The sequence below is a fragment of the Podarcis gaigeae genome, assembly GCF_964106915.1.
Source record: "Podarcis gaigeae genome assembly, chromosome: 7".
Classification (NCBI taxonomy): Eukaryota; Metazoa; Chordata; class Lepidosauria; order Squamata; family Lacertidae; genus Podarcis; species Podarcis gaigeae.
Window position 1 is genome coordinate 42457812 of NC_139683.1, and position 23756 is coordinate 42481567.

The following is a 23756-nucleotide window of genomic DNA, read 5'->3' on the forward strand; positions in this document are numbered from 1 at the left end:
TTTGCTCCTTTCACAGAAGGCAACTTGCACTCATAGTGGAAACCATTTTAAGAACACATTCCATTTGTGTGTGTGTGTGTGTGTGTGTGTGCGTGCATGTGCATCACTAAGAACACTGAGTGAGATCTTCAGTACAGTCTCTCCTTCCCTGCCACTTCCCTCTGCATTAAGTGTGACTTATTTGCCAATGGCACTGCTTTCTCCGGGCTTCCTGGAGTGAGCATAGGTGTGCTAGCAGCTTGATGTGCAATGGGTATAGACCCTATAAAAATTGAGAATGGACCGCGGGTGCCTCATGAGCTTTTGTTAAACAAAACCGGATCTTGTTTTGTAACACAGAAAATGACACTGAAACTATTTAGAGAAGAAATATTTATTGATGCATTAAAAAAAAAAAAAGTTTTAGCCAAGGTGTTAATGCTAGATGCTACTTTAGCAAACAAGCCATGGGTTATACAAATTAACTGCTGCCTCTAATATAATCCTACAAAAGTGGAATAGTAGAGAGAATGTTGTGAGAATAAAGTATGATGTCACTCCTTTGGGTCGCTGACAACAGCTGTGGTTGAATAAGAATAGGGACTAAGAAGAGCAGCAATGGTGTAATGACGATGACCAGAATCGTTAGCAGTAAAAACCACCTGCAAGAGGAAAACACTTAAGTTGGTCAAACAATGCTTTTTTCTGTAAAAACCTGTATTAAAAATATTTATTCATCATAAGTTGCCTACAAACTGTCCAAGTGCTCTGATTTGTCTGGTATCCTTGGACAGGCCAATTCATTTCAATAGAAGGAATACATCTGTATACAATAAAATATAAAGATTGACTTCATCTGTTAAAATGAATGGCAATACCCTTGCAATTTGGGAATCCTTATATGCACATACTTGTGAAATAATCATTGGGTAGGGACAGCTTTGTTTAGATTTCAGTTAAGAAGTTAATGAAAATGCTGGAAGGCATTCAGTGTGATACGGTGACTCCATAAGCATGCTAAATTTGGTTGCAAAATTTACAGCAACTTTTTAGTGCTGAGAATCATCTTGTCATTGATCGGTGAAGATATGCTTTTTATGTGGTTACTTAATTAAAAAACCACTGAATGCATTGCACAAAAAAACAAGTTGTTTTTATAGAAGTTTTAAGGATTGCCCAGCTTTAACCAATATACATATTGTTTCTTTCTAAAGATGCATTTGAAATTAGAGAGGCAGTAAAATATTTATGCTGTTTAACAAGAAGCACCATAGAATCTTACAGCTGGAAGGGATCCAAGGGTCATCTAGTCCAACCCCCTGCAATGTAGGAATATTATGCAATGCAAAGGATATTATGACTTGGGGGCTTTCCTAATGTTTTGCACTTTGAGAACCAGCAGAAAAACTGATTTGGCAGAATCTACTTGTTAAGTCATGATGGCCTATTTTGTCTACATTTTCCAGGCACTGAGCCCTTCCTTATGCATGTGAGAGAAAGTTAAGGTAAGCCTGTAAGCTTACAATGTCTAACCAACAGAAGTTGGATTGTAACATTGCTTTAATTTTTTAAAAAAGTTTGTTCACTATTTAAGGAAACTTGTAGTTCAGCTGGAGGTTCATGTATACAAATGCAAGGTTTATTGGTTTTGTACAGGGTGAAGTTCTGATAGATTTAAGGGCAGATTTGGATGTGGCTTTTTTTAGGGGATCGGACACTTAAAATGCAGCCACTCCTGTAGTCTACACATACAGAAACCTTCAGCTTTCATCCTCTTCTCTCCCCACTCCTGCTGCATAGTCGATAGCAGTAATTACCCAATCAATTGGTCCCATGATAATATTTGACTCCGGAAACCTACTATATTGTGGGATTTAAACAACTCTGCCAGTGGCTTGCACTATGGGTGCGGGAGGACAATGACCCAAATACTCACATCAGCATATTCATGAAATGGAGAAACGCCAGCTGCCTTCCAGTATGTATTGGTGTCAAACTGGACCTTGTACAAGCCTTCTGTAAATTGTTCATCTGTTGTAAGCTCATGGATTTCCCCAAATTCATTTGTTTCCCTGTAATACAGGTGTGCAAAAGTAGTAAGGATGGTATCTTTTTATATAATTTTTTTTTCTGATACAAGAAGTGGGTTGGGACTGTTATGGAGCACCAAATTTTCTCAACAAGACTTCTGTGTAATCATGTATAAGACTGCTTTAAGTTGCAATTCAAAGTTCGCTTGGAAATTCATTCAATTTCATTTCATAACTAGCCAGATGTCAGGGATATGCGCAGTACCGGCACCTTTTTTTACTAGAAGAAAAGCACTGCATCTCCCTCTTATCAGCTGACAAGGCTCTAGGTGTTCTAGAGTGGGTGAGCGGTTTGCAGCCCTGTCTCCATACGTAGCTTCCTGTGAGGATATTGAAAAGGTTAGAGCAAACATCTAGTCTTCATAGTTGCAGAGACATATGGCTTTCAAATGCAGAATATAGTACTAGTCATGTTCCTAGGAAGTCGTTCTGTGGTAGGTCATGTAACAAATAAATTCACTTTACAAATACAGGATGGTTGTGATGGTGCTCCCATAGTGATAAGGCAGAAAGTTGTTCCTGTTGCTGTGAGTAAACATATATTATCTGTATAAATCCTTGGATATAACAGTGAGGTTTGGAACCAGAAACTTGGTTGGTGGTAGTGGTGTGGATTCACACAATTTGGAGGTGCCGTCTCAGCAAGGCTGATTTGCTCCTCAAGGGAACTTCCGGAGGCGGCGCGAAGGGTAATGGCTGCCCTTTCCTAACTGGGAAGGGAGCTCCGCGCGAAAACGGGTCGTCCGCTACGGCGAAGCGGAGACCCACATCGGAAAACCGCAGGCGGCAGAAGCCTGCGGTCTTGGGACCCGGCGGGCGCCAGAAGCAGCCCCCAAGACGCAGAAGGAACCCCGTAAGGGGCTCTGGATCGTGGAGGAGGCTGCGGCGCTGAGGGTCGTTCCGCAATCGGCGGAGTGAAGCCGCAAAGCCGTTGCCGGTGAGCGCTGACCTTTCTTCCTGGAATTGGCACCTTGGAAAGCAGCAACCCGTGAGTAATAAGGACTTTTAATTAAGCTTAAAGATCAAAGCTCCTGAATTTGGCTGAAAGCGGAGGACGTAAAAAAAGGAAGTCCGTCTTCCGCTCACACTAAACTTCAAAGCAAAGAGCAGGAGGAGTGGAGGCAGTGAATGAACTCTTTTACAATTTGGATTTGAGCATTCAGTGCATCACTTTAATGCAGAAAAGGATTTTAAGCATTGGATTTATGCTAAGATTTGGACTGTAGGATCTTTCTCTGAGGAATCTACATTTTAAAAAAGGAAACCCAGGTGCTGGAACTGCCTGGCAACAGTAGCAGTCAGCCTGCAGACATAAATACTTTGAAACAAAATTTGGAAAAAATCTGAGGGGCTTGGACTTTGCTACTTTGACATCTTATGAGGTACCAGCAAGCACGGCTTGAAACATTGTGTTTTTGTAAAACCAACTCTGCTGAAGATTTAGCATTTGAAGGCTTTTGGACATGGGTTTTGTTTTCTCTGTGAACTGTATTTATTGATTCCCTTCTGAAAGACATTTTAAGCTCCCCCTAGAGGTTTTGGACTTTACAGCAGTGACATCCTCATACTTTCTGTTTCCCGGTCTCCTGGTTACCATCTGGGCTGTCTTTTTCTCATGGGAACAACTCAGCTTGACCTTGAGCCTTAGATAAATTTGGAATGAGTGGCGCAAAGAAAAAGGAGCCAAAAGAAAAGGAAAAAGAACAAAGACCGCGAACTAGACAAACAACTTTAGCCTCAGCCTTGCAGCAACGCAGATCTTCGGTACCCACTGTGCTCTCTGAGGAAGCAGCAGCTTCTCTGCCACGTGCAGGGGAAGGAGAAACAGAGGAACTACAATTGGAAGATATGGCCTCAGGAACAGCTGCCTCCATTTTAGAAAAAATATATGAAAAATTGGAATCTCTGGATAAGAAAGTGGAATCCTTGGATAAAAAAGCTGATGAGCAAACTTTTAAAATAGACCAAAACACCGAATGTTTAAATAAATTAGCTGGACAAGTGGCACAGAACGTGGAAACAATTGCAGAATTGAAGGGAGCTACAGGGGAGAACAGAAAATTGGTTGAAGACACCAGCCAAAGGCTGGGAAAGTTAGAAAAAGAGGTGAGGCCACTCAACAAACAAGTTGGTGAACATCAGACCTATCTCTCGATGATTGAACTGAGAAGTAGGGAGACCAACTTAAGGATTAGATCGATACCCGAAGTGGAAGAGGACAATCTGGCTGAGTTTTTGACCAAAATATTTTCCAAGCACTGGAACCTAGAAGAGACGGACTTTAAGATTACATCAGCTTTCAGACTTGGAAGACTGACAAAAAAAGACAAGCCCAGAGACTGTTTGATATCACTGAGATCAAAGGAGGAGAGGGACAAGATTTTGGGCCTACACTACGGAAAGTCACTGGACATTTTAGATAAGAGGATTGAGTTATACAAGGACGTTCCCAAACAGCTTTTGGATTTGAGATCGGAATATTTGGAATTAGCAAGACTTTTGAGGAGCAACGCCATCATCTTTAGGTGGGATTTTCCACAAGGACTATCTTTTACTTTCAGAGGGAGGAAGATCAAAATTAGAACATTGGAAGACAGAGACAAATTTCTGAACCAATACGGAGAGGACCTTCATAAAAAACTTGGATTACCATCAGAGCTCGAAACACCAGAGGTACCTGCACCCTTGGATTCTGAAGATTCAGCGAAAAAGGTACCACCCCCAGAAAAATAACCAGATCTATCCAGGATGTCTCTGCAACTTCTGAGTTGGAATATAAATGGCTGCAACATTCCGGAGAAAAGGAGGAAAATTTTTCACATATTAAAAAAGGAACAATTGGACATTATTTGCCTGCAAGAAACCCACGTGACTAGGCTCCACAGAAAAGTGCTGATAAATAAGAGACTTGGCCAAGAATTTATATCTTCAGACATAGTGAAGAAGAGAGGAGTGGTGATATATGCAAAAGAGAGCCTTTCACCTAAATTTTTATTTAAAGATGAACATGGCAGAATTTTGGCAATTGAAATACAATATCAAGGAGAAAAAATTTTGATATTAGGAATCTATGCACCAAATGATGGGAAATCGGAATTTTATAAGAAGTTGCATGAAAGCATGCTGGAATATCTGGACTATGACAACATCATAATGATGGGAGATATGAATGGGATTGTATCAACTAACATGGATAAGTCGCAAAGTCAAAAAGTTACCAAAGATGGCAGACTACCAAAGACCTTTTTTGAAATGACAGAAAATATGGGCTGGATTGACATATGGAGAATCAAGAACCCCCTAGGAAAAGAAGGAACATTTTTCTCTGAGGCTCAACTGACTTGGACAAGAATCGACCAAATTTGGATTACTAGAGGTCTGGCACCTAAGGTCAGGAAAGTGGAAATCTGCCCAAAAACCTGCTCCGACCATAATGCCTTGAAAATGGACATGACATTATTACCAACCGGCTCCTTTAGATGGAAGATGAATGACAATTTGTTTAGAAATCAGGAGATCATTAAGAAGGCCCAAAAAGTTATAAAGGACTATTTTGAAATAAACCTGAACACCGTGGTGGAAAAAAGAACAATTTGGGACGCAAGCAAAGCTGTGATGAGAGGGTTCTTGATACAACAGAATGCCATAAGGAAAAGGACACAAAATGAAAAGAAAGACAAGATTCTGGAGAAAATTAAAGAACTAGAGAAGAAGCTAAGAGCCAATCCGAAGTCACAGCCGATTTTGAGAGAAATTAAACTTCATCAAGCACAATATTCAAAACTGATAAACCAGGAAATAGAATGGAAGATTAAATCAATGAAACAAAAAACGTTTGAATCGGCAAATAAATGTGGGAAACTGCTGGCCTGGCAGTTGAAGAAAAGACAAAAATTGAACATAGTAACAAATTTGGAAATTGAAGGAAGAAGTATACAGAACCCCGTGGAGATTAGAAAGTGTTTTCAAAAATATTTTAAAAAATTATATACTCAAGGGCCGCAGAATGAAGTTGAGATTGAACAATTTTTGAGGAAAAACGGATTGGAAAAATTGTCACAAGAAAATAGATTACTCCTGAACAGCAAAATAACACGACAAGAGATTGAACTTGCCATTCAGAACTTGAAATTGGGCAAATCTCCAGGGCCAGACGGCTTGACCTCCAAGTACTATAAGACATTAAGTGATTATTTGATCCAACCACTGCTGGAGGTCAGCAATGAAATTATGGAGGGAAAGAAGGCGCCAGAATCGTGGAAAGAAGCGTTCATCACATTGATACCAAAATCAGAAACTGAAAAGACACAGCTCAAGAACTACCGCCCCATCTCCCTTTTAAATGTGGATTACAAAATATTTGCTGATGTTTTGGCAAACAGACTTAAAAGAGTTTTAAGTCAAGTAATTCATAAAGACCAAGCAGGCTTTCTCCCAGGCAGACATATGTTTGCTAACACAAGGAACATTATTGATGTCTTGGAACTTTTGCAAACTGACATAAACACTAAAGCAGTGCTAATTTTTATAGACGCAGAGAAGGCCTTTGACAACATCTCTTGGAAATTTATGAAGGGAAATTTAAAAGAAATGGGAGTGGGGAGGGGTTTTGAAAATGGGATTGACGCAATATATTCAGAACAAAAAGCAAAATTGATTGTTAATAATGTGGTAACAGAAGAGTTCAAAATTGAAAAAGGAACACGACAAGGCTGCCCGATCTCCCCTTTGTTATTTATCTCAGTCCTGGAGGTGCTCTTAAACTTGATCAGAAGGGACCGGTTGGTGCAAGGGATCCAGGTCGGAGCGAAACAATATAAACTTAAAGCTTTTGCAGATGACCTAGTTTTGACACTGCAGGAGCCGGAATCTAGTACGAAAAGAGTTTTACAATTGATTGACAATTTTGGTCGGGTGGCGGGATTTAAGTTAAACAAACAGAAAACTAAGGTGTTGGGGAAAAATTTGACAGATATTGAATCAGAACAGTTTCAGAGAGAAACAGAATTATCATTGGTGAAAAAGGTAAAGTACCTAGGGGTGAACATAACAGCAAAAAATCTGAGTCTATTTAAGGAAAATTATGAAAAATGCTGGTCTGAAATTAAGAGAGACTTGGACAGTTGGACAAAATTGAAGCTTTCTTTGTTAGGCCGAATTGCTGCTATTAAGATGAATGTATTGCCAAAAATGTTGTTTTTGTTTCAAACACTACAGATTATAGACAAGACGGAATGCTTCCGGAAGTGGCAGAGAGATATTTCTAAATTTGTCTGGCAGGGCAAAAAGCCCAGAATTAAGTTTAAGATACTGACTGACGCAAAGGAAAGAGGGGGCTTTGCCCTGCCAGACTTAAGGTTGTATTACGAAGCCGCAGCTTTCTGCTGGCTAAAAGACTGGCTACTTCTCGAAGACACTGATGTGTTGGATCTGGAAGGGTTTAATAATAATTTTGGTTGGCATGCATACTTATGGTATGACAAAGTTAAGATCAATAAGGCCTTTAAGAACCATATTGTCAGAAAAGCAGTGTTTAATGTCTGGACAAAATATAAAGACTTATTGGAAAATAAAACCCCAAGGTGGCTTTCACCTCTGGAAGCTAAGGCCCGAAAAAGACCCAATATGGAAGCCAATTGGCCAAAATATTGGGAAATATTAGAAAAAGATGGAAATAACTGGAAATTGCAGAGTATGGAAAAAATGAAGGATAAAGTGCGAGACTGGTTACATTACGCTCAGATTAAAGAAGTTTTTAAAAATGACAAAAAGCTAGGGTTCCAGGTGGAGAAATCGAAGCTGGAAACTGAACTGTTAGAACCTAAGACTAAGGTACTTTCAAGAATGTATAACTTGCTGTTGAAATGGAACACACAAGACGAAATGGTTAAATCGGCTATGATAAAGTGGGCACAGGACATTGGGCATAACATTATGTTTGAGGAATGGGAAAGGTTGTGGACCACTGGGCTAAACTTTACTGCATGTAATGCTCTGAAAGAAAATATAATGAAAATGATATACAGATGGTACATGACCCCAGTTAAGCTTGCCAAAATATACCACTCGTCTGACAATAAATGTTGGAAATGTAAAGAGAATGAAGGAACGTTCTTTCACCTCTGGTGGACTTGCCCTAAAGTGAAGGCCTTCTGGGAAATGATATATAATGAACTGAAAAAGGTATTTAAGTATACTTTCACTAAGAAACCAGAGGCCTTCCTTCTGGGTATTGTCGGCCAGAAGGTGTCAAAGAAGGACAGAACTTTCTTTATGTATGCAACAACGGCAGCAAGGATACTCATCGCAAAGAACTGGAAAACTCAAGATCTACCCACGCTGGAAGAATGGCAGATGCAGCTGATGGACTATATGCAGCTGGCGGAAATGACTGGCAGAATTCGAGACCTGGGAGAAGAAAGGATTGAAGAAGACTGGAAGAAATTTAAGATTTATTTACAAAATTATTGTAATTTGATGGAATGCTAAGAAGGATGCTTGATTATAAACAATTGGCCATCACTAAATTAGATGAGCATTATTAGACTATATTGTAATGATTGGTTATAAGATTACAAATAAGATGGTAATTTGCTTGAAAAATTTTATGAACAATGTAAGTGCGAGCGGATGACGTGAGGAAGTCCAAAGATGTTATGAAATTTTGTAAAGACACAAACAATGCTGTTTTTTAATTTTGTATCTCTTTTATTAAAAAAACCTAATAAAAATTTTGGAAAAAAAAAAAAAAGATTTGCTCCTCAAGGCACTTTGCATGCAGGGCAACTTACCCAGTAGCAAACTCCTTCCAGGTGCCATCTTCAGCTCTTTTGGACACTTTTACCAGTAGGCTGGTAGCTGGTCTTCCTTTAACTGCATCCAGGACTTTCACCATAAGAGGACACTTTGAGTCAATGGAGCCATGGGAAACCTTGACCTGGCAGAAGAAAATATCTATCAGAGTGTCTGTGGGCCATAGCCTATTTCATGGGCATAAAGAACACATTACAAATTCTTCAACAGACTGTACACATCCAAGAGCTGTGAAACAAACAAACAAATTAACTTGGGCTAGGAGTTACTGCAAACATTTATATACGCATAGACATGAGATGCAGCTTTGAGAAATGGTCTGTTAAGAGTAATTAAAAGCAAGCACAAAAGACAATGTTCTGCCAGTTCAAGCTTTGCTTTTAGCAAATAGACATTCCTCTTATTCCTCCCTCCACACTTTACTCTGATTTAAAGGTTCAGAGGGTCTATCATTATTAATGAATATTCAGCTAGCTCAACAATATTCTTGAAGTTGACGTACATTTGAGCATTGCACTATTAATGTTTAATTATTAACTGTAGTCAATTGAGAATCAAACTTTACAACTCACTGTAAATAAAAGTAAAAATGATTTTCATTTTACAGAGTAAGAAGATGAGCTGCAAACAATTATCAGATTTGCCACTGTCACAAATTGCCTTGGGTAACATATTGCACGTTTTTAAATAATGGCAAAAAATAATGAATAGTGTAGTAAAATAGAACAGACCTCTTACAAACACTTACCTGTGTGTAAATCCCCTTGAACTCAATGGGACTTACTTCTGAGTCGACATGTATGAACAGAATTGCACCAACAGTTGCTTAAATGCAGTGGCCTTGTAAGATTTTATGGTAACATACATTTAGAATATGCATATATGAAGAACAAATAAAGAGCTATTATTATTTTTTTAATGACAAACTTAACCAACAGATCTACTTTTCTAACTATAAATGGCAGGTGCTAAAATTTTCCTGCATCGTATAGTAAGAAACCTTGGGATTTATGGGTACCTTTCTTGCGAACAACTGATATATTGAAAGGTGAAATTGTCTGCAATTCCTAAGAGACAGCCACGTATCACACTGTGGCAGGCATGTGACAATATCTAGGACTATTCTTTTAATTTCTTCAGCATGATTAAATTACCACATTCACAAATAGAATGTGTCTCCAGCAACCTGAAAGCCATTCTAAAGTACCTTAGTAAACAATGCAGCCATCAAAAGATATGGACAGTTCACTATGGATCAGCATATGTAGTACAAATTTGGTAATAAGCTTGCAAGAAGATTGTACTCCTCCCCACCGAGAAACTGCTGTACCACTAATGCAATACTTACCAGTGGCGTAGCTTCAGTGATGTACACCATTGCAGCCAAGCAAACGAGAAGCAGAGAGGAGGAGGCCATGGTGTTATATGTGTGTGTGTGCAATCAGCAAAACCCTGCCAACAGCTATAGGCCGGTGAGGTTTGAGTTTTTATACTCCATCCTTCTGCAAAACAGCCTACTTATCAAGTGCCCGTATGACTTTAAACCTGCTGATTCTGATTATTTACTTAGTAAGCAGTCCAGCTGGGCAGTACTTCCATCCATTGGCCTTTTGCAGAAATCCATGGGATTATAGTATATGGAAGGAAAGACTCCACAGGCACTGTGAGTAAGCCAATGAGTAACCCACACAAACATGAACCTTGCCTATTGGGATTAGGATGTTTGGACATAAGAGTGTGTGTGTGTTGGTGTTGTGGGGGGCAGGGAACTGTTAAGCAACTGTTCTTTGCTTACATTTTACAGGCCACAGAATGTCCATTGCTTGTGGAAATATCCAACTTGGGAGTCAGTCTTCCTTGCATTCTTACCTGTAATGGGCCATTTGGGCACGATAGATCTTGCTTTTCTGCAGTGCGCCAAGTACTGTCATGATTCCTATCTGCTATTCTATAAAATTCTGGGGTCCTCCTTGGGGCTTGTCACTGCAAGATGTTTAACTGTTTTAGTACCTGATCATTCACATTAGGAAGCAGTCTGCATTGCAGAAGCTGACAGTTACCCCCACCAAAGCAATGATGAACTGATTGTGGCCGTGTGTCTCCATTAGTGTCAATCTGTAGCACACATGGCATGAAGTCTAATGTGTAGAAGATATGTGTTGCCTGCGATGCAAAATGCTGCTGAGACTTACTCAGAGAGATTCTCCTGCCATGGACAATGGAACTCTTTCTCCATGTCCTGTAATTAGCAACTACTCTCTTGATCCACTGCAGTTTAACAGTATCTGCTGCTGCTAGCAGGTGATAATGGTTATTTACATGCTGTGAAAAGCTCCAGCTGATGATTTTGTAGATCAAGTTGTTATTAAAGGCTCAACATCAAGTTAGGCTTTTCTCATATTTTGAATTTTTTTTTAAAGTTGTTATTGTACAATACAGAAATAATTTCTATAAGGTTACAGTAAATAAAATCCATCATACAGTTGTACATAGCCATGGTGTTTATCATTCTCAGACATAGAGAACATAGCCTATTTCTCAAATTGCTTAGGTCCTGACAGAAGAAGCATAGTTATGTCACAGGCCTTCCTTCTATAATCTCCCATGTAGAGACAGATGATTCAGTGATAACCTGTATGTATTTGCGGTTATAACATTATTTATTTGAAGTATTTTAACTCCAATCTTTAACCAAAAAGGGCTCCTAAAGCAGCTTCTGAGCTTCAGTAATAAGACAATCCTTACTCTCTAAAAGACATGGCACAAAAAGAAAAAAGATTTGGAGGAATGAGAAAGAAAGCAAACTTGAGCACTAGATCTTAGTTACAAAGTGCTTATAATGGCCAGCTGGAACTGAAAAGGTTTAAGTAAAGGTGGAGCTAACAGGTGTTGATCTTTCAGCAGAGTTGATAGAACAATACTGCTTCCCTCCCTCCCTTCCTTCCTCTCTGCTGTAGCCTGATGGCAGCCTGCTGCCAGGTGACATTGATGAAGGGAGGACCCTGGTGGAGCTCGGTTATCAGCAATGGCTGCTCTCCATATGAGAGCTGAGGGATGGGAGGCCCAATACAACTGAACTTTCAGCACAGCTGCTGGAGGTCCAGCTTCACTTCGTCTGCTGTTGATCAGTTGCATCTAACAAACAGCAATCCTTCCCTTGCAGAAATCCTGCAGGATTCTACACAACGCCGCTGTTTTCATTGGAGAAATGTGGAAGGCCATGGAGTTATGTGACCCCAGAGCCAAGGAGATAAGTAACTATATAAGCTTTAGAAGATATCAGAAGTCAGCCCTGTATAGGGAAGGTTTTTTTAATGTTTAATATTTTACTATGTTTTTATATGTGTTGGAAGCTGCCCAGAGTGGCTGGGGCCACCTTGTCAGATGCGTGGGGTAGGAACAAAAATATTATTGTTGTTGCTAAAGAATAGGACGTCCCTATTTTCATCAGAGAAATGTTGGAGGGTATGAAAGACTCTCTTTTTTTCCACCTCCTGTCTTTTATTTTTTCCCTTCCATGTTGCTTAGCACATCATGTAAAGTAGGGGTGGAGGACCTTTAGTTCCCACCAAGGGGTCAAATTTGGCTCACAAGGCCTTTTTCAGGAAACCGTGGCCACCTGCAACATCACTCCAATGGAGGGTGACAGTGGCAGATTGGCATGGTAGCGGGGATTGATTCAGCATTAGCTGCTCATACCAGTTGCCCTGCTGGAAAATAGTGCACACAGCCATGGCAGCAGGATTTAGTGCCTGCTCCCTTTGGCTGTGCATGCCTGTTCCCCTGCTTGAAGCAAGTGTGCACAGCCAAAACTCAGGGCAGGACTGTTTGAAAGCCCTTTTGCTGCTCTTTGAACCTCTGAAAAACATGACCACTGGACAACACTTGCATGCTTGTGTACATATATTGCTGGACTTGGTGGGCCTTTGAGCTGACTCAGCAGGGCTCTTCAATTTTATGATATGCTATCACTGAGTATTTGCCGCCAGCTTTAATGTCCGTATTTGCAAGTCTTCAGTCTCTAACTTTAGTCCTTTCCACTTAAAATATTCCCTTAAAAACATCAGTGTTTCCTAACACTGAGTCTGTTATAAATACACATCTGGTTGGATTGTATATGGACCAGATAGAGAGAAAGCTGGCTGAGCTTACATCCTGTTGAAATCTGTGGAGTAAGTTTTGCTTATGACTAGCATAAGCTTCATTGATTCAATGTGGGTGAGCATATTCTGAACCGGGGCTTTTACTAGGTCTTGTTTTGGGTGTGCTGATGCAAGTAGAACCAGAAACAGGATCCAAGATGATCTTGACAGGCTGGAGAACCAGACAAAACTAGCTAAATTAGGATAAGAAACATTCAAGGAGTGAAGGCTATGAATAGCTAAGTAGCCATGATGGCTCTGCTCTGCCTCCACAGATGGAGGGAGTATGTTTCTGAACACCAGTTGTTAGAAATCACAGGAGGGGAGAGTGTTCTTATGCTCAGGTGGGCTTCACATAGGCATCTGGTTGGCCACTGTGAGACTAGATGAGTCATTGGCCCAATCCAGCAAGTTCTTCTTATGTTCTTAAACAGGGATACGTGTAAACATCCACACTTATGTCAGATGAGATGCACAAATATAGGATGGGTGGTACATGTAAAAGGTCTTGGAGGGTTTAGCAGAGCTTAATCTAAACATGTGTCAACAGTGTGATGTGGCAGCAAAAAAGGACAGTGTAATTCTAATTTATATGAATAGGTGTATAGTTCCTATATCATGAGAAGCAATGGTGCTGCTCTATTCTGCTTTGGTCAGACCTCGTCCAGAACCTTGTATCCAGTTCTGGGCACCACAGTTTAATAAAGCTATTGCCAAAGCAGAATGTGTACAGTGCGACAAAGGAGTCCTGGAAACACAAGCAAAGTCCCACAAGCAAAGGCTGAACAAGTTGGGTGTGTGGTTCACATGCAGAAGGGGTGATGGGAGTTGTAGTTCAGCAGCCAAAGTTTCCCCTCACCTGCTGTAAGTAGTGGATTTCCAGATTAGGTGACCTCTGGGGGTTCCTTTCAAATATATCACTCTGTAACCCAGGTTGTACATGTGATTTCAAATCTGGAAGAGGTCAGTTGTGTTTAAGTCTCATAGAACATAGTGGGGCAATTTAGAAAATTGTGTGGGGCAAATCATATTTTCAAAGCAAACCTCCATTTGGGCTCCTATACACATATGAAGCTCCCATTTGTGTTGGCTTGGTGCATGCAGAGGAGAGCATACATGGAGTTAGTTACTTGTGCTGCTGAAGTGAACAGGGAAGCCTTTGTGGTTCAAGTGTGGAGCTTCCATGCGGATAAAAGGAACCCTAACATTACGAGGTGCTAAATTTGATTCCAATACTCATAAGAGTTACCTAGATTGTCAAAGGAAGTGTCAGTTCATAGTCTACTTGTTGCAAAAGGTGGCTTGAATCAGTGCACCTGGGAATGTGACAAAAACAGTGGCCTGTTGGGAATCGGACAAAAGTAAAGTATTAGTTTGTATGTCGGGAATCAAGCTTATTCATCGGGGGAAGGAGGGAGTATTTATGGAAATATTCATTATTGAAATAATCCACAAATATTTAAACACGTAGTGGATTATCTAGATTCCAAAGCATTTGAAGTCCACCTGCTGCTAGTTAAAGTAAAAAATTCTAATAACAGGACCTCCCTAGAAGTAAGTTTTGTTCTTGAAATGAATTCTTTCCCTTTTCTTTTGGCTAATTCTCTTGTTTGCATCAAAGCTGTTTTGCTGTTGCTATGTACTTAAATCTCATATCTCTCCCCCACCCCACAAGTAAGCCTATTGGCCATTTCTCATTGCAGTTGATTTACAAAGGTATTATTTTGTATGAATAGTTTCTAAGATGACGATAGTAAGATGCCTGCAGCAGACTGGAGAAATAGCATAAGCTATACTTATATTTATGAAAGGTCTTGGAGTCAGGTTCTTTTTTGTACCTGACATCCCCCAAAGTAAGGTTTCCATCATGTTTTGTTGCAACATAGTTATGCTTCTTATATATACTTTGTATTTTTATTTTGAGGATTTAAGTTGCTCTCAAAATAAATAAGGTATCAGACCCTCAAAGGCTGTAGTACTGTACCCATTTAGCCAAGTATGGTACGATTGTGCTGTCAATCAACATCAGGATGCATCAGCTTCAAAGAGACTCTGGGCTCATCCACTCTTTCCAGGCATGGCTCTTTTACACATGGGATAAAAGTGAATGTGGCACAAGACCCATGTATAGGTTTATTTATCAAGGAGTTTCTGCCCTGAGATTCAAATGTCAAATTTAGATAATGATGAAAAAAGCGAACAGGGTTTCTGCCCCACTGTTAGTTATGTACAAGAGGGAATTTCAGCTGGTGTGTGACGAGCTACATGAAAGGCAGTAGAAAAATGAAATGAAATGAATGAACAATTAAAGGTGCGGCAGCTCTGTTCTCCCTTTCACCTCGTCCCCCTGTGTGCAGCCTCATCTTATGCATATTTGCTTATGTGTAAACCTACGTTAGGAGTAAGTCCTTAATTCAAAGGGGTCTACTTGCAAGGAAGCATGCACAGGATTGTAGCCTTGGTACTACTTAGTGATTGTATCATTAACAGCTGGTGCTGGTTCTTTAACAGAAGTATGCTGTGCTGGGTTGCAGTCATCTTAATGCACTGCTTAAATGGATAATGAATTTGGGCTTCGGTGTGTTGAGACTTGTACTTTGCTTGTTTGTGCTTCTTGCTAAGATCATAAACTGCTTAGTCAATGGATCTGTCTCAGGCCCTGTTCTGGTGCTTAAAACCACTACAAATAGCAACGTGGAAATGGCTGTCTTATTTGCTAGCACTTCAGAGTTCTGCAGTTTATCTTGATGCGTCTTTAGACCTTGTGTAAATAATGCTGTTCGGCTGAAAAATACTGAGCCACATTAAAAGCCATCGACACAATTTGCTGTGTGTGCAAGAGAATGTTCTGATAGATTACACTCAGCTGTATGATAATGTCTTGGTCTCAGTGTTCATTCTCATAAAGCATAGCTGAGAACAAGCTGTATCATGTTGTATGCATAACCTGTACAAGTGGTCAAAATAATGTGTATGTGTGTGTACTCATACCCAAGCTGTAAGGTAAAGGTAAAGGGACCCCTGACCATTAGGTCCAGTCATGACCGACTCTGGGGTTGTGGCGCTCATCTTGCTTTATTGGCCGAGGGAGCCGGCATACAGCTTCCGGGTCATGTGGCCAGCATGACTAAGCCGCTTCTGGCGAACCAGAGCAGCGCATGGAAACTCTGTTTACCGTCCTGCCGGAGTGGTACCTGTTTATCTACTTTTTACCTATTTATCTGCTTTTTAATATCTATATGAAGCTGCTGGGAGAGATCATCAGGGGGTTTGGGCTGGGTGTTCATCAATATTCAGATGACACCCAGCTCTACCTCTCCTTTAAATCAGAACCAGTGAAGGTGGTGAAGGTCCTGTGTGAGTGCCTGGAGGCGGTTGGAGGATGGATGGCGGCTAACAGATTGTGGTTGAATCCTGACAAAACAGAAGTACTGTTTTGGGGGGACAGGGGGTGGGCGGGTGTGGGGGATTCCCTGGTCCTGAATGGGGTAACTGTGCCCCTGAAAGACCAGGTGCGCAGCCTGGGAGTCATTTTGGACTCACAGCTGTCCATGGAGACGCAGGTTAATTCTGTGTCCAGGGCAGCTGTCTACCAGCTCCACCTGGTACGCAGGCTAAGACCCTACCTGCCTGCGGACTGTCTCACCAGAGTGGTGTATGCTCTAGTTATCTCCCGCTTGGACTACTGCAACGCGCTCTACGTGGGGCTACCTTTGAAGGTGACCCGGAAACTACAATTAATCCAGAATGCGGCAGCTAGACTGGTGACTGGGAGTGGCTACCGGGACCACATAAACACCGGTTCTGAGAGATCTGCATTGGCTCCTAGTACGTTTCCAAGCACACTTCAAAGTGTTGGTACTGACCTTTAAAGCCCTAAACAGCCTCGGTCCTGTATACCTGAAGGAGCGTCTCCACCCCCATTGTTCAGCCCGGACACTGAGATCCAGCGCCGAGGGCCTTCTGGTGGTTCCCTCATTGCGAGAAGTAAGGTTACAGAGAACCAGACAGAGGGCCTTCTTGGTAGTGGCGCCCGCCCTGTGGAACACCCTCCCTTCAGATGTGAAGGAAATAAGTAGCTATCCTATCTTTAAAAGACATCTGAAGGCAGCCCTGTTCAGTGAAGTTTTTAACATTTAATGCTGTATTGTTTTTAATACTTGATTGGGAGCCGCCCAGAGTGGCTGGGGAAACTCAGCCAGATGGGCAGGGTATAAATTACTTGCACTTTGACGTGCTTTCGAACTGCTAGGTTGGCAGGAGTAGGAACCAAGCAATGGGAGCTCATCCTGTTGCGGGGATTCGAACCGCTGACCTTCTGATTGGCGAGTCCTAGGCTCTGTGGTTTAACCCACAGCGCCACCCGTGTCCCGAACCCAAACTGTAAGCAAACCCAAATCAATTCAGACTGGTGACTATGTGTTAACACACATACTGTACACACATCTGTTTGGTGAATGGTTGAACTCATCATAACTGCCCACCCATAGCCCAAATTGCCCGTCGTACTATAGAGATAGTAGCAATTTGTTCTACCTAAATTATGGAATATTCATGCTTTTTTAGCAGTTCCTGCATGCCTTTTTGCTGCCCTCTGTCACTTGTTAGTGGTTGGGATATTTGCAACAGCATGCCGAAATGGAGTGGCTTGGATGTACTGTACAAACAAATAAAGCGAATGCATGCACATTTAACCAGTGAGAATGTATATACAAGTAAACAGACGTGTATACAGAAGGATTCTTCACATGCTGTGTTCACAGATTATGCAGGGAGCATGGTAGAACAGAGTGAAATCAAAGCAGGAAGCCCCACTTTTGCCCCTACTTGCATTCACATAATGTGAAAGAGACAAGATGCATATAAACTGTAGACATGTAGGCTTTTGCATGTGCAAAAGGGGATTCTATCTGTTCAAGGCTCCCTGATCCCTTGTGTACATTGCCTACTTGCATATACTTTTATTGTACGTAAGATGTTTCACAGGATATGCCACACATGTGCAGGGGCAGGAACAACAGGAAGGACCCCGCTCCCCATTTGTAATGTAATATGTGAAAAAGTCTGAATAGTACACATGTTCCCTGTAATATCTCAACAGTGTACCTTCAGTAGTTACACCCGTGATAGCTATTTGGAGTCATCTGAATGTGGTCTTCTGGTAAGTCAGAAGTCTTTTTCTAAAATTAATTTAAGAATGCCAGTCACTGACTAATCACCCTGTTGATCTCCTTAAACCCTTCTCTCAACTATTTCTCTGCCCTACATTGCTCTAAAGCTATTGGTCTTTATTGCATACCACTGGCAATTTGAGCAAGATATCGTGGCAGTTTCTGGACTCAATGGCCCAAAATGAGGATAGAATTCCGGGGGGAAGCTTCACCTGTTGAATTTCTGCATGTCATGGTGTTGAAGTCTCATGAGCTCCGCCCCAAAAGCTTTCCCAGGGAAAGTGGCAGGGCAAACAGAAAATCACTCAGACATGTGCTTTCTAGTCATGGGACAAGCAAAGTGTGGCTGGGCCCTGAGAGGGTGGCTGGGGGGAGAGAAAGACAGATACTAACTTTTCTGAGGTGTGACACTTTAGTCCCTTAACTGAAGGACTGTCACTCATAATTTGATTAGCAGTATGTCAAGCTGTTCTCTTCAGGTATTCCTCATTAAGACAGATGTGTACATTTGGCAACATGTATGTCGCTGTTGTGGAGCAGAGATTTATGAACAGCAAAGCTAATGAGGAAAAGTATTCACGAACATGAATATAGAGGCAGGAAACATCTGAGAAATGTGTTTTCCCTCAAATACCAATTAAAGATTTTGACTTTTCACAAACTTTTCTAAAAAGCTTGGTCGTAGCTTTTGGAATTGGTCCTAAAGCTCATAAAGCCTTTTCCCTTTACCCAAAAGTAAACTTCCAAACTGAGGCAGAAAGCTAAGAAATGATCAAATCCATTCTAAATTCCAAATCTACAATGTAGCCCAGAGATAGCCATTGGCTGGACAACAACTCCCATCATCCCCAGCCATTGACTATAATGCCAGGGGCTGATGGGAGCTGTAGTCCAACAATTCCTGGAGGACACCATTTTGTCTACTCATGTGTAGCCATTAAAAAGAGGGAAAGAGCAGCAAATATGAGACTGTAGAGAATGTCTGTAACACATTCCACATTGTGAAGATTCAGCTCTCCTTATTCCTACTTGTGGTTATTCCTCTTCCTTCTGTGTGAAAAGGTGCAATCTACATTGTCTAAACCAGGCATAGGCAAACACGGCAGTCCAGATGTTTTGGGACTACAACTCCCATTATCCCTAGCTAACAGGACCAGTGGTCAGGGATGATGGGAGTTGTAGTTGGCTCCAACCTACCCTCTCTGAGAGCCAGTGTGGTGTAGTGGTTAAGAGCGGTAGTCTCGTAATCTGGGGAACCGGGTTCACGTCTCCGCTCCTCCACATGCAGCTGCTGGGTGACCTTGGGTCAGTCACACTTCTCTGAAGTCTCTCAGCCCCACTCACCTCACAGAGTGTTTGTTGTGGGGGAGGAAGGGAAAGGAGAACGTTAGCCGCTTTGAGACTCCTTAAAGGAAGTGAAAGGCGGGATATCAAATCCAAACTCTTCTTCTTCTTCTCTTGGACCATGCTTTGTTCATTGCTGAGGCTACACCTTTCTTATCTTTCCTTCCCTACTCCTAACTTGCTCTTGTGCTGCCCCCTCAACCATACTGAATGCCAATTCTTACTGGCTTTTCTGTGCCCGATCTACATGCACTTTATTGTGCCCCCCCCAACCTTGGTTTGAAAACATTAAACCTCTGAGAAGTGATCAAACTAGCTTAGCTACAGAAGGCAACACACTTGCGCTCCCCCCCACCTTTTAAAAAAGGATTACAGTCATTGGAGGTGAGAGGTTGGCGTTTTTATTTTCATTTTGATTTGCAAAACCAAGAAGGGAGTACTGGGTAATTTTTATTTTATAATACCAAATTTGTTCTATGTTTGCCAAATTGCCTTTGAATTTATTGTTACGTTCTGTAAACTGCTTTCTCCTGCGACCTCCATAGACCCCATGTCCTGAATGTAATGATAAGTGGTGTTTGTGGTAAGCTGCTTTGGGCACAAGTCACTGTGGAAAGGCTGCATAGAAATAAACTCAGTCAATCATCTAAAAACATATTTAAGGATCTCCTTGAAGACAGCAACCAGGGGGGTAGACATGCGCAAGGTATTTCAGAGTTTGGACCAACCACAGAAAAGGCTTTGTCTCTGGAACTCGCCAACCTAACAGCTCTCACTAGTAGACCAGTAGCAGGGTCTCAAATGCTGATCTTAAGGCTTGGGCAGGCTTATCTGCACAGGGTGTGCATTATCCCTCCTACCCTTTCTTTTTGTGGTGGACAGAATCGTATATGGAGTATGTATGGATGCTTTGATCATATGTGATGGTTACTGCTCAGTGGAGCGCATGTATGAGTGAGCTTGAACTTCGCTCCCATGTTGCACCACGTGTACAGAGTGTGAGTCCTGGGACAGAGATGTGTAACCGATGCTCGGTCAGGTAAAATGCTTGTGAAATTGGCTTATTTGCAGGGATTGAGTATGTATAAATAAATAAATAAAATCCGCCTTGCCGGCTTCAATCCATAAGCCTGTTCCTAAGTGCCAGCCAAATAAGATTAACAGATCATAAATTGAATTAGATTGGCAGTCAGTACCTTTGAGTAATTATAAATTTCATTTGCTGTTTGCAGTCTCCCCACCCCCACCTCTAATAAACATTTCTCACTTCCCTACTGGGATAGATTAATTTTTCTGGCAGTCAGCATGAATTCTCTATTCATTGCCCTCAGGACTGTTACATAAAATGCTTTTCTCCGCCCCTTTTTTTAATATAAAAAGGGTTGGTAAAACTATTCGGTCTTATAACCTCTATGCATGTTGTTATACAGGACTTGCTGCCTGCCTGGAGCTTGTGGGGCTGCACATGGTCTATTAGCATGTTTAAATCTGAAATGTGCATAATGTTGACAGCAGAGCCATTCTTTCACTAAGACCAGGGTTCCAGAATGCTCTGGGCCAAGAATAGATTAGTCCACCCCATGACTTAGAGTAGGGAGATGGTGAGTGGGAAGGAGGAAGAAAGGGAATTTTGGAAGGAAGAACACCAGAAGGACTGAACAGAGCCTGGGAGTGGCTAGCCATTCTCCCTTTTGCAGAAATATGGAGAACCGAATTTAAGATTGGGAATAAAAAGAAACTGAAAGAAACCAAAATTGACAGATTTGCCCACCTTTAGTTACAAGAACTGTACAGTAACTTAACATGTGTTTGAGTTTGCTCCCCCCTCTCCAAGTCCTCTTTACTTGTTTTCCATGCCGCCTTCAACTGTGTGCCTGAGGCAAGTGCCATATTTTATAAGTTGCTCTGGGAACTTTTTTGGATAAAGGACAGGATTATAAATGCCTTATATAAATAAAACCTCAATGCCTCCGTATTTCCAATCTGACGTCTTAAAAGTATGGCACCTGAAACAGGGCACAGGACTCCGTATAAGGTCTGCCTAGTGTGGAATAAAGTGGAACAATAACTTCTCGTGACTTGGAAACTATGATTCTATTAATGCTGCCTTAAATTACACTAGCCTTGTTTATAGCCCTAACTTGCTGTTAGCTCATGTACAGTGAATATGTCACTGGGTCAAATCTCAGCCTTCAGAAAGATGAATGTATCAGCATGTAGGCATAATGCCACTACCTTGGTGCTCTTGAACCTCTTGCCCCACTGTCCACTCTAAGTACAAAAGATGTTTCCAGGGCAGGCTCAGGTTAGAATCCTAGAATTGTAGAGTTGGAAGGTACACGAAGCATCATATAGTCTGACATCATGCGATGCAGGAATCTCAACTACTAGATCATATATGATGGCTATCCAACCTCTGCTTAAAAACCTCCAAGGAAGGAGAGCCCACCACCTTCCAAGGGAGTTCATTCCACTGTTCATTCCACCTTTTACTGTCAAAAGGCCTTCCTGAATATTTAGTCAGACTCTCCTTTCTTGTAACTTGAAGCCATTGATTTAGGTCCTACCCTCCGGAGCAGGAGAAAACAAGCTTAAAGGTGGCTATCATATCTCCTCTCAGTCTCCTGTTTTCCAGGCCAAACATACCTTCCTCACTCAACCGTTCCTCATAAGGCTTGGTTTCCAGGCCCCTGATACATCTTGGTTGCCCTCCTCTGCACAAGTTCCAGCCTGTCAATATCTTCCTTAAATTGTGGTGCCCAGAACTGGACACAGTATTCCAGGTGTGCTCTGAGCAAGGCAGAATAAAGCAAGACTATTAATTTCCTCGACATGGACACTGTACTTCTCTTGATGCAGCTTAGAATAGCATTAGTTTTTTTTTGCTGCTGCATCACACTGTTGACTCATATTAAACTTGTGGTCTCCTAAGACCCCTAGATCTTTTTCACGTGTACTACTGGCAAACCAGATGCCCCCCATCTTATTTTGGCGCAGCTGGTTATTCCTGCCTAAATGCAGAAAGTTACATTTGTCCCTATTGAAATTCATTTTGCTAGTTTGGGCCCATTTCTCCAATTTAAGGTCATATTGAATCATGATTCTGTCTTCTGTGGTATTAGCTTGGTATCATCTGCAAATTTGATGGAGCACCTCTTCAATTCCTTCTTCTAAGTCATTTTTAAGATGTTGAACAATGGGCCCAGGACAGAACCCTATGGCATCCCATTTGTCACTTTTTTCCAAGATGATGAGGAACCATTAGTTAGCACTCTTTGGGGTCAGTCAGTCAACCAGCTACAAATCTACCGAACAGTTATTTTGTCCAGTCCACATTTTGCCAGCTTTTCCACAAGAATATAATGAAAGACATTGTCAAAAGTCTTACTGAAATTGAGATGCACTACCATCAATAGCATGACCCTGATCCACCAAGCTTGCAACTCTTATCAGAAAAAGAATTGAGATTTGTTTGGCATGACTTGTTTTTGAGAAACCCATGATGGGGCATAGTAATCACAGAATCCTTTTCTAAGTGTGCACAGACAGTTTAATTACCTGTCAACGTCAAACTCACTGGTAATTGTCTCATCCCCCTGCCCTGTTGAAAATGAGGACATTTGCCCCCCCGCCCCTAGCCTGCAGGGACTTCACCTGCTCATCAATAATTCTCAAAGATTATAGATGGAGGCTCTGAGATTACCGTATTTTTTGCTCTATAAGACTCACTTTTTCCCTCCTAAAAAGTAAGGGGAAATGTGTGTGCGTCTTATGGAGCGAATGCAGGCTGCGCAGCTATCCCAGAAGCCAGAACAGCAAGAGGGATTGCTGCTTGTACTGCGCAGCGATCCCTCTTGCTGTTGTGGCTTCTGAGATTCAGAATATTTTTTTCTTGTTTTCCTCCTCCAAAAACTAGGCGCGTCTTGTGGTCTGGTACGTCTTATAGAGTGAAAAATATGGTATATTTGCAAGCTCCTTTAGTACCCTTGGGTGCAACTCATCAGGCCCTGGAGATCTGAATTCATTTAAAGTAACTAGTTGTTCCCTTACCACCTCTTTTCCTATCTTGGGCTGCACCTCCCTCCTTGTACCATTTATTCTGTTATCACCAGGATGGACACTGCTTTCCTAATGAGTGAAGTCTGAGGCAAAGTAGGTGTCAAGCAGTTCTGCCTTTTCTCTGTCATCCAATAGCATTTTGCTGTCTTCTCCATGCA

At 41.5% G+C, this 23756-nt stretch overlaps 1 protein-coding gene across 1 annotated transcript; it reads right to left on the reverse strand.

The window, feature by feature from the left end:
* Window positions 1–357: 357 nt before the first annotated feature.
* Window positions 358–10384, reverse strand: TTR (transthyretin). The gene is made up of 4 exons (XM_083748130.1): window positions 10231–10384; window positions 8861–9006; window positions 1916–2051; window positions 358–641 (listed from the first exon to the last, which is right to left on the reverse strand). The coding sequence occupies exons 1-4, from the start codon at window positions 10297–10299 to the stop codon at window positions 534–536; spliced, it is 459 nt and encodes a 152-aa protein (XP_083604256.1). The 5' UTR covers window positions 10300–10384; the 3' UTR covers window positions 358–533.
* Between the last annotated feature and the right edge of the window lie 13372 nt (window positions 10385–23756).

Excerpts from the sequence above, each read along its gene's own strand:
- TTR (XM_083748130.1), bottom strand. The coding sequence starts at position 10,299 with ATGGCCTCCTCCTCTCTGCTTCTCGTTTGCTTGGCTGCAATGGTGTAC. Across the intron at positions 9,007-10,230 it reads TCACTGAAGCTACGCCACTG|GTCAAGGTTTCCCATGGCTC; the intron begins GTAAGTATTGCA and ends TTCTTCTGCCAG. Across the intron at positions 642-1,915 it reads CATTTCATGAATATGCTGAT|GTGGTTTTTACTGCTAACGA; the intron begins GTGAGTATTTGG and ends TTCCTCTTGCAG.